This window comes from Toxotes jaculatrix, chromosome 13, assembly GCF_017976425.1.
Source record: "Toxotes jaculatrix isolate fToxJac2 chromosome 13, fToxJac2.pri, whole genome shotgun sequence".
Classification (NCBI taxonomy): Eukaryota; Metazoa; Chordata; class Actinopteri; family Toxotidae; genus Toxotes; species Toxotes jaculatrix.
This window is the reverse complement of record NC_054406.1, coordinates 26,235,975-26,248,008: the sequence shown is the minus strand read 5'-3', so window position 1 is coordinate 26,248,008 and position 12,034 is coordinate 26,235,975. Positions and strand designations below refer to the sequence as shown.

At 40.9% G+C, this 12,034-nt stretch overlaps 1 protein-coding gene across 1 annotated transcript; it reads right to left on the bottom strand.

Moving 5' to 3' along the window:
- Positions 1-3,745: 3,745 nt before the first annotated feature.
- Positions 3,746-10,784, bottom strand: LOC121191845 (protein NLRC3-like). The gene is made up of 4 exons (XM_041053297.1): positions 10,639-10,784; positions 8,171-8,293; positions 6,700-6,743; positions 3,746-5,586 (listed from the first exon to the last, which is right to left on the bottom strand). The coding sequence occupies exons 1-4, from the start codon at positions 10,770-10,772 to the stop codon at positions 3,746-3,748; spliced, it is 2,142 nt and encodes a 713-aa protein (XP_040909231.1). The 5' UTR covers positions 10,773-10,784.
- Between the last annotated feature and the right edge of the window lie 1,250 nt (positions 10,785-12,034).

Sequence of the window (12,034 nt, the reverse complement as noted above, 5' to 3'; positions counted from 1 at the left end):
ACATCCTGACTGGCCTCTCTGGTACTGTTTTTATTTGGTTCAAGTCTTATCTTACTGACAGAGAATTTTATGTTAGCGTGGGCGAATGTTCTTCTAAAAGCTATAAATTAAATTGTGGTGTTCCCCAAGGTTCAATTTTAGGTCCTACACTTTTTAACCTTTACATGCTGCCACTTGGAAATATCATCAGGAGGCACTGCATCAGCTTCCATAGTTATGCTGATGATACACAGCTTTACATTGCTGTGTCTCCTGATGACCCAGGGCCAATCCAGGCTCTTTTTAACTGTATTTTAAATATCAAGTTATGGATGGCAGAAAATTTTCTACAACTCAATCAGGACAAACAAACTCTGGCACTAAACGCCTGTAAAGAAGTGAAAAACCAAGAAGTCATCTTGGACTCAGATCTTAGTTTTGAGCCTCACATTAAAAATGTAATTAAAACTGCTTTTTATCATCTGAAGAACACTGCCAGAGTGCAACCATTTCTCTCTCAAGCCAATGCAGAGACATTGCTGCAGGCTCTTATCACCTGCAGAATTGATTACTGCAACGCTCTGCTTTCTGGTCTCCCTAAGAAGAACATATCTCAGCTACAGCTGCTTCAAAATTCAGCAGCACGTGTACTGACAAAGACCAGACAGAGAGCACACATTACACTGATTTTAAAGTCTCTGCACTGGCTTCCTGTCTGCTTCAGAACTGATTTTAAGATCCCTTTATTGGTCTATAAAGTTCTTAATCGTCTTGGTCCAACCTATTTATCAGATTTGCTTTTAACCTATGAGCCCTCTAGAACCCTCTGGTCTTCTGGTAGTGGCCTTTTAATTAAACCTGAAGTCAGAACAAAAACCTATGGAGAAGCTTCCTTTTATTACTATGGTCCAAGTCTCTGGAACAGCCTCCCTGAAGACCTGAGGACAGCAGAGAACTCTGATACTTTTAGAAGCAAACTCAAGACCTACCTCTTTAATCTGGTAGGTCTTAATCTTAATTGAAGTTTATTTGTTTGTCTGTTTATCCACACATTTTAGTCTAGTTTATTACTCTTTTATGTATTTATTTACAGTTTGTTTGTTTTCCAGGATTTCTGTATTTACTTTGTGAAACTTTCTTTTAACATTTTTCTGATCATTTTTTAAACTTCACTTTGATTTCTTTTAAATTATTTACTTTATACTATTATCATTTTGATTGTTCCTGTTATTTATGTATTTTACATTATTTTGCTATTTTGATTATTTATCCTGCCTCCAGTGTTTTCTCATTGCAAAGCCTTGAGATTTATAATAGTGTTTCCTCAGTTCCTGTTTTTATTGGAATCTTAACTGTGGTTATTGGTGGATTTTGGGTGTGTGTCTGTGTGGGGTGTAGGGACTAACTCTGTGTACAGCACTTTGTGTTACAATGTATTTGTATGAAAAGTGCTATAATAATAACAACGTCTGATTGATTGAACCGACTGAAATGAAGTGAAACTGAAGGAATAATTCTTAGTCTGAGATAAGAAAAAGTCACAATATGGAACAACATCTATTTCAAATCTCATTCATTCATTCAAGATGAATAGATTCAAGTTCTGGATGAAGATAAACCAGGTTCAGTTGTGGATTAAAGATATAAGATCTACAACAGTAACAGACAGTGAACTGACCTCAGAGTCTCCAGTCTACAGTGTGGACTCTCCAGAAAACCCCACAGCAGCTTCACTCCTGAATCCTGCAGTTTGTTGTTGCAGCTCAGGTCCAGGTGTCTCAGATGGGAGGGGTTGGACTTCAGAGCTGAGGCCAGAGAAGCACAGCTGATCTCTGAAAACCAGCAGTAATTCAACCTGAATAAAGAATAAATCATGTGGATAAAAATCATTTCTAATCCAATCAGATATGTCCTAATCAATGAGCTTTCACTAACATGAGTAGAGGGACTTTGTCCTTCTCTTATTGTGGATCATCATAATGTCAGCCTTCTACACACATCATCCAAATGTCACCACAACATTCATACAACTATTCATGTCAACACAGATTCATAACATGCTGCTGAGCTCAGTCAAGTCTGGAATTAGAAGATAAAGATCAAATCAGACATGTTGGACTCAAATCCTCTTCATCATTGAAGTTTTTACATGACCTTCTTCTTCCTGAACTTTGTGTAATTAAACCACATTAAAGGATAAATTCACATTTCTTGACTTCAACCAACAGTCAGATGTCACACGTTGATTTAAAGAGTCTTTGGTTGCAGTCGTCCTTCCTGTGGTCCACACTGACTGTGAAGTGGTCTCCTCCTAACACAACTACACTGTAAGAAATGACTTCATGAGTTCAGCTGTAGCTGAATGAAGCTTCAGCAGTCTGACTCAGACAAATGTGTAGAAGAATACTGAACTCTCTCATTCTGTTCTGATATATTCAGACCTCTGTTCTTGGCTGAAGGTTTGTGTTTCTTGATTCTACTCTCCTCTACACCAGGAGAGAAAACCCAAAGACAGCACTGGCCTCTTTAATGGTCAGCACTGGCACTTTAATGACAGTCTGCTGCTGTGGACATTTACTGACAATCTTGCACAATGGCCATCTTGCAGTATGTTTGGGGACGTATGTGGGGAGTGGGAGTGGGGGATGGGGTGGAGGGCCAGGGGGAGGGGGTTGTTTGCAGGGACTGAGTCTGTTTTTTTATTTTGTATTTACTTTGTCCTGCCCTCACCACGCGTATCCTTACAAAACTAGACAGCCTACTTAAGTCACAGACACACTCTCTGCGCAGGTTAGCTTGTTTGTTGGTAGCTGCTAACATAGAATGCTAACAACACAACACAATAAACATATCACTTTGGAAACCACACACACACAATACTTACAGACTGTAGTGTTCTCAGGCTGAAGCGTGTGCAACCACATTAACCAACTTTATGAGCACGTGTCTACGTTACTGACTTAACTTGTTGACTGAAGTAACGGAGCAGAGCGGAGCGGCAAAGATCCGAGATAGAATATTAATGGAAAGAGCGCTCACTCTGTCGCTGTTTCCAAAAACCAAGAAAAGTACAGAACACTCACTCTGATACAATTTCTATGAACTAAAGAAAAATACATATTTTCCATTTTTATACTTTTTAACACTTTTAACTTATGAACTTTAGATTTTATTTTTAACTTTTAAACACAGCACACTTAGTATTTATTATTACAACTTTTACTTATTTTGTTTTTTTTTACTTCACTCTCCTGAACCCAGGAAACACTGTCTCATTTTGTCTGCACTGCAGTTGTATGTACAGCAAAGTGACAATAAAGCCTGATTTGATTTGATTTGATTTAAAACAATATATAGAAAGACTTTAAAGGAGCAGTGTGGAGTATTTAGGGGGATCTATTGGCAGAAATGGAAGATAATATTCAAAATTATGTTTTCAGTAGAGTTTAATCATCTGAAATGTGAATTTGATTTGTCAGGTTTATATGAAAACAAAAAGACTGAAAATAACATGAATACATTAACAAAAGAATGTAGAATGTAACAGTTACTAATAAATAAACAGAAAAACTTAACAGCAATAATAACAACCAACTGAAAAATCTATGTTTCACAAACACAACATTTAAGACATCTCCAGAAAAACACACAGCTTACCTAAAGATTATAAAATTATTATGAGAATAATTTCATCCTGTGTTTATTTAAAAAAAAAACTAAACTACTAATCTACACTGACTGATAATGTTAAAGATCATGTCTGGACTTACACAGCCTTTCTGCAGTTCCCCACAGCTGGGATCAGTCTCAGTCGTCCCTCCTTTGATGTGCTGTACTTGTTTAGGTCCAACTCATCCAGAACCTCCTCTGACATCTGCAGAACGTAGGCCAGAGCTGAACACTGGATCTCAGAGAGTATCTTCTCTGATCTGTTCTCTGACTTCAGGAACTCTTGGATCTCCTGATGTACTGAGCGGTCGTTTATCTCCATCAGACAGAGGAAGATGTTGATGCCTCTGTCAGGAGAGATATCACCTCTGTTCATCTCCTTCAGGTTGTTGATGGCTCTCTGGATGATTTCTGGTCTGTTCTCTGTCTGACCCAGAAGGCCTCCTAAGAGTCTCTGGTTGGACTCCAGAGACAGGCCATGAAGGAAGCGAACAAACAGGTCCAGGTGGCCATTTTTACTTTGGAGGGATTTCTCCATGGCATTCCTCAGGAGGACATCGAGTGATGAGTGGCTGTTATAGTAATATTCATGCATATGCATGAAGATAAAATGGTGAAAGTCCCAGTGTTCGGCATCTTGTCCCAGGAAAGTCCTCAGCTCACTTGTCTTCCTCTCTGTGTGACAGTGGAACATGTAGACTGCAGCCAGAAACTCCTGAATGCTCAGATGAACAAAGCAGTAGACTGTTTTCTGGAAGATCACACTCTCTCTTTTAAAGATCCCTGTACAAACTCCTGAGTAAACCGAGGCCTCTGTGACATCAAGACCACACTGCTCCAGGTCTTCTTGGTAGAAGATGATGTTTCCTTTCTCCAGATGTTTAAACGCCAGCCTCCCCAGCTTCAGAAGAACTTCCCTGTCAGACTTCATCAGCTCCTGTGGACTCATCTCATGTCCCTCATCATACTTGTGCTTCTTCCTCTTTGTCTGAACCAGCAGGAAGTGTGAGTACAGGTCAGTCAGGGTCTTGGGCAGCTCTCCTCTCTGCTCTGTGGTCAACATGTGCTCCAGAACTGTAGCAGAGATCCAGCAGAAGACTGGGATCTGACACATGATGTGGAGGCTCCTGGATGTCTTGATGTGTGAGATGATTCCTCTGGACAGCTCTTCATCACTGGATCTCCTCCTGATGTACTCCTCCTTCTTGGCGTCAGTGAAGCCTTGTACTTTTGTTACCCTGTCAACACATGCAGGAGGGATCTGATTGGCTGCCGCAGGTCGGGAAGTTATCCAGACCAGAGCAGAGGGAAGCAGATTCCCCTTGATGAGGTTTGTGAGCAGCACGTTGACAGATGACTTCTGTGAGACATAAGACACAACCTCCCTGCTGCTGAAATCCAGTGAAAGTCTGCTTTCATCCAGGCCGTCAAAGATGAACAACACTTTACAGACAGCGAGCTTCTCTGCTGTGACCTTCTTTAATGTTGGATGGAAAACGCGGAGCAGCATGAGAAGACTGTACTGCTCATCTTTGATCAGGTTCAGCTCCCTGAACGAAAGCAGAACCAGCAGACTGACGTCTTGGTTTTCAGAGCCCTCTGCCCAGTCCAGAGTGAACTTCTGCACTGAGAAGGTTTTTCCAACACCAGCGACGCCGTTCGTCAGGACGACTCTGATGCGTCTCTGTTGATCAGGTAAGGCTTTAAAGATTTCGTGGCACTTGATGAGAGTGTGATGGAGGGTCTCCATCTTGGAAGCTGTCTCCAGCTGCCTCACTTCATGTTGGGTATTAACCTCTTCACTCTGTCCCTCTGTGATGTAGAGCTCAGTGTAGATCCTGTTGAGGAGGGTTTCACTTCCTGTTCCTTCAGTCACACGTTCACATCTCCTCCTCAGACTGATCTTATGTTCATCTAAAACCTCCTGCAGACCACTATCTGCTGAAAATCTTCTAACACAGAAGAAATAATGTCAGAGTAAAGAAAGAGAATCTGAGAATCTGCTCATTTCTTTCATCAGCTGCATAAAAACTAAAGACAAGCAAAGAAAAGCTTTTTCATTTTGTGGTATTTCTAATCATCTTAAATGCCAAAGCTGTATGATAGAACAAATGACGTGATGTGTATCAAACCACAGGTGCTGTTTTCAGAGATGATGACATGAGCAGACAGATGTACAGTCTTACTTTGTACAGTGCTGCTCTGACTGACTGTCTGCAGTCCAGCTCTTGTTCTGGATCTTTCACTCAGATTTTATATCTTATACATTTTTCAACAAATATTTGAACTTACTGAGATACTCTTGGATGTTTTGGGTGGATTACTGTGAGATTGTTGAGATTCTTTCAGGCCCTGATAATGTATTTTATCTTGATGATGTATTGAGTCCTATCAGCTCAGTGTCATGTTGGCCATTTAGCTCATGAAGACCCTGTAGGGTCAAAGCCTTTCCTTTTTCAGTCTGATCAAACTTTTTTGGGAGCTACAATCCAGTGTGAGGACATTCTGCTCCTTTCCAACAGTCATTAAATCCCAGAAACCTGACAACAAATGATTTTAGCAGCACGACCTCTGCTGAGACTCAATGTTCTGTTGATTGATGTGAACAAATATCCAGATTTGGTTCACAATGTCTAGAAGCTGTTAAAGGCTCAGATGTGTAAATCATTAAACTGGAACCTCCAACATGGAGACACTGTGTTTCTTCTTTGTCCTTCTTTTCATTGACAGGTCTACAGACTCTGGAATCAGGCTCATGTTCATACACCAACTCTCACAATGAGACTGATAAAACAGTAACATGAGAAAGCTCTGCTTTATAAATCTGCTGAAAAGAGTGTGTGTGCATATTTCTGTCTTTGTGTGGACACAGAGTTTTATGGATCTGGTCCCTGGTGTCTCCCTGTTTCCTTCAAATATGTCTGAGAACTGAATCATCCTCAGGTCAGTTTACACTAGAAACAGTTTCTTACTTTGTGTCTGAGGGTCCAGGTTCATGACTGAAAAATGGAGGATTAAACTGTTTGGACCAGTCACTCTTCACAGACAGACAGCTGGATCCTGGACACTCTGCTCTCAGTCTGTGGTCCTGACCTCTGAAAACACAAACACATTTTTATTCATATCACATCAATCACTGATAAATTGTCTGAGGACAAAATCATTCTGGGAACTCTCAGCTGATGTTCTGCAGAAATGTCACCATGTAGCACTGAACACTATACTGAAGGATGGAGGCAACACACCAGCATCCATAAACAACACTGTTGTGTCAGTTAATCATAAAATATGTGCAGTTTCCACGTGTTGATGACCTGACTCACATTAGCTCTAAAGAACCATAGTGGGGACTATTTTGATCTGTGGATTTATCTACATTTGGTGCTGTGTGCGTGTGTGTGTGTGTGTGTGTTGATGGAGATGAAGGATCATGTCACCCAGTGTAACAGTGTGGTTCACTGATGTGTTTTTTTTCTGGCTCAGAGGAATCAGATCTATCAGGCTGTGATACACATTCTGTGGGTTTGACTCTGCACATGGGATTTATTGGTAGTAAGATAAATGTGGAAAATCAGTGAAAGTAAAAATGTTCTTTAGTCCATCACCACACATCCCAAACAGAAACCATGGATGACTACAGAGGTGAGGGCGCTACTGAAAGCCAGGGACACCATCACAACATGGTTTGGTAAATGCACTGCTGCAGACCATAAGGCCCTGCAGCAGATTGTGAGGACGGCCAAAAAGATCACAGGAGCCTCTCTGCCTCCCCTCTCAGATCTACAACACCCGCTACCTGCGCAAAGCCAATAACATCGTCAAGGACATTACCCATCCCTCCCATGGACTCTTCACCTTACTACCATTAGGGAGAAGGTTCCGCAGTATCACTGCCCCCACCTCCAGAATGGGGAAGAGCTTCTTTCCCCAGGCAGTCAGACTGTTAAACAACCTATAGTGCAATATAACCAACCTGTAATAGTAACTGGCAACGTATAATGCAAACTAGCACACTGCACCTCTATGCACTCTGCACTTTTTCTTGCTGCTAATATCTCATATCATATATATACTTTTTAATATCCAATCATAACTACTTGTCTACCAGTGCTCTGTTAATAGCCATGCCCTGTCTAGCATTGTTTGCTTATGTCACTGTTGTTTTCTGCACATTATGTTAACGTGTATGTACATGTGTGTTCTGGAGTGTGTGTGTGTGTCAGTGTGCATGTGTGTGCAAGAAGAAATCTGTGATCTCAATGACTGTGTGTGTGTGCATGTTGAAATAGTGTGTGTGTGCACTATACTGTATCTGTCTTGTCTCTACTGTGTTTTAATAGTTGTGTAAATCACCAATTGTTCCTTGTGAAAAGTTGTTTCGTCTCACTGTGTACTATGTACATGGCTGAAATGACAATAAACCTACTTGACTTGAGCTGTTACAGGCAGTGACGACAACTGCAGGACCTCAACACTCTAAACACTGTTGCTGAGGTTCACAGGTTTGTAGCAGTTCTCTTACTTTGTGTCTGAGGGTCCAGGTTCATTACTGAAGGCTGGAGGATTCAACTCTTTGGACCAGTCACTCTTCATAGACAGACAGATGGATCCTGGAGACTCTGCTCTCAGTCTGTGGTCCTGACCTCTGAAAACACAAACACATTTTTGCACTGATGTGTTTTAATATTTCCTGGCTCAGAGGAATCAGATCTACCAGGCTGTGATACATATTCTGTGTGGGTTTGACTCTGCATATGGGATCATCACCATCTCCAAGAGATGGTGGTGTGTAATGTGTCACAGCATGCAATTCACTCATCAGGTTTAAATGCGGCAGTGTGGAGACATTTCGGTTTTTATGAACATTAGGGGTGTGCCATCTAAGTCACCTCACGATTTGATTCGATTACGATTCACAGTGCTACGATTCGACGATTCACCGATTATTGATGCATCTCGATTAATCTTTTAATCCCCACATAGAATGTTTCTTTTCTCACTCTGTAGTTACTTGTAAAATAATGTATATTTTTAAATATCTATTCATTGAAGTAAAACATGTTTATCTCTATCTTTTCTTTATTAAATGAAAACATAGAATGTGTCATTTTTCAACTTAAGCAATTTCCCAGCATTTAGAAAATATAAAAGTTCTTTTAAACAAAATGTCTCCACACTGTCGCTTTAATGTGTCACAGCTTGAATTACAAGCTGTAACACATTACACGCCGCCATCTCTTGGACTGAGGTCCGTCTCCTAATATTAGGGCCCTATAAAATCTGTTTTATTTTTTTCCCAAATTCCGTTTTATTTTTTTCCAAATTCCATTTTTCCATTTTAATTTTTGGGAAGTATGTTTTTTTCCATTATAGTTTTTGGGAATCTATCCAAAAACAGTATGTTTTAATGTAAATGACTAAAATGTACACAAATTAAATAGAAATGAACTTAAATCTATTGAGGTGACAGACAAGTATGCTTTCAGACAGTAGGTGGCATTATCTGTGACCGCTGCCCAGGCATCATTCAGATCCAGACTGTTGCTATGGAGGGAGGCTAGTATGGCTTGGCAAACTGTTGAGTAGTTGCATCTATCCATGAAGACAACATCCACAAGAAAGTATTAGTTTTCAACTCCTCTGATAAAAGAAAAAAACATTTGCTCGCACATGTAGTTCTAAATGTCTGTTTCATTTACTGATGTAGATTAAAAACAATGATAATAATACTAAAAATATATGTTGTGTGGCTGTACTGACATGATTTTGATTTATTTTATTATGAACATGTAAATTTAATAAATAGCAAAAGGAAAGGAAATGGACAATATTTCCACTTCTATTACAATTTGATATCTTGATTTACATGTCCAGAAAGTAATCCTTTTAAATCTTATTCTATGTGCATGTCAGCCAGATTGTTTCCCATATGGATTTTGGACACTATGTGGTCACTGCACGTGTTCTTACGTTTCCAGTCAATTGTTGACATTGAATTGTTGATTGGAATTGTTGACAGAATATGCAACACTTGATGCTAACCCCTCAGTACAGAGCCGAGCAGTTCGCATCAAGTTTCGCAGTTTTTTTTTGCTGACGAACACAGAGCCGTAGGCAGCCGCTTCGCCATGCTTATGTTGTTTTGAAGGGGGAGGGGCTTAGTCTGTGGAAGGGGCTTGTTGTGCCACCCAGATTTGCTTCCCTCCGTACAGTTTTCCCGAGACACACATTCCTCTTCCACACGAAAACAGCATTGCACTCAAATTATGTCAAATTCCGCGATATTCCGCGTTAAAAAATAGATTCCGTTTTAATTGGCCAATTCCGCAATTCTGTGACCGCGGAAATCATAGGGCCCTATAATACGTCCGAGGCGTTCTGACAGCTGCACTTTCGTTCTGCTATTAAAAGAATAGATTTTTTAACATTTATGAATCGATGCTAAATCGTCAAGGGTCGCGTCACGATTAATCTATGAATCGATGAATCGGGCACACCCCGAATGAACATGAGGATAAAAGGGGCCTTGACAAAACCTACTCAGTATGTAAAGTGTGTAAAACAAAAATTAAGTACAATGGCAACACAACAAATATGCCTTCTATGTTTTCATTTAATAATAAAGAAAAGATAGAGATAAACATGTTTTACTTCAATGAATGAATATTTAAGTAACTACAGAGTGAGAAAAGAAACATTCTATGTGGGGAAAAAAAGATTAATCGAGATGCATCGATAATCTGTGAATCGTCAAATCGTAGCACTGAATCGTAATCGAATCGAATCGTGAGGTGACTTAGATGGCACACTCCTTGCCTCAGCAGTCAGTATTAATACACTGATGAGCCAGAAGAACCAGGTGAGAACTGATTTTCTGTCGACACTGCGGCAGCTGTTACAGGCAGAGACGACAACTGCAGGACCTCAACACACTAAACACTGTTATAGCCCAAAGTTTGGAGGTTCACAGGTTTGTAGCAGTTCTCTTACTTTGTGTCTGAGGGTCCAGGTTCATTACTGAAGGCTGGAGGATTCAACTCTTTGGACCAGTCACTCTTCATAGATAGACAGCTGAATCCTAGAGACTCTGCTCTGTCCTCTTCTTCCTCCACACAATCACTCATCTTCTGGACTTCAGTCAGTCTGAGAAGGAAACCAGTAAAACAGACTGTGAGCTCAGACACACAAAGAATCAGGACAAACTCTGATCAAGAGTCAAAGTCAAAGTCAAAGTCAGCTTTATTGTCAAAACCATATGTACAGGTTGTACACAGGATCTGAAATTGCAGTGCTCCCTAGGCTCACAGTGATACACTTAACATCTTGTACAAAACAATAAAAACATATCAATAACAGTATAAACATATCAGGTAGAAAAAAAAGACTTGTATGTAATACAAATAAGTATGACAAGAATTTGTGGGTAACTTGTTTAGCTCAAATGATGTCATTTAAGCAGCAGCAGCAGGGCACATAACAGTAGCTGATTAAAAGTGCAGGTGTAAAGTGTGTGAGACAGTAGTTCCAGTGGGGGGTGGGGGTGGGGTCAGAGGGGGCATGCGGGTGAGGGTCCAGAGTTGCACACCCAGGAACTTGGTGCTGCTCACTCTCTCCACGGCAGCACCTTTGATGGTTAGGGGAGCATGCTGGGCGTGTGCTCTCCTGAAGTCTCTGATGATCTCCTTCGTCTTCTCCACGTTCAGGGAGAGGTTGTTGACACTGCACCACTCAGCCAGACGGCTCACTTCGCTCCTGTAGTACGTCTCATCGTCGCTGCTTATGTGACCCACCACAGTTGTGTCGTTTTCAAACTTACAGACCACGACAGCATCACGACACCAGGCATCACTGATGTATACTGTTGAGCAGTAACTCCCGGTTGTGTGTGCGCCTTGGTGAAGGTGAACATAACGAAGACGCGAACAAAAATATGGTTGCTGACAAGACAAAATACATGAAAACACTGCCTCGTTGGGACGGAGAGCAGCCGCTGCGTGTGCCTGCGTCGCCATCTTCTCAAATGCAAGTTGCAAGACTGAAAGAACAGGAAGTTCACACACACACACACACACACACACACACACACACACACACACACACACACACACAGACTAACAGAGTCCACAGTGAAATAAAAACAGGCAGCTCTCCACCTGGACAGTTTATTTTAACTCTGAGTCTGAAAACTGACTCAGAGACTTTGACAGTAAAATAATAATAATGTTGTATTAACACTCACCCTGCCTCAGTCTTCAGTTTTCCTCCTGCTGCTCTGTTCAGTTAAAATGGCGTCTGAACTAACTGACTGAACAATTTCAGTTTCAGCTGTTCCTCCCCTCTCCATTTACAGGAAGTCACACAGTGTGTGTGTGTGTGTGTGTGTGCG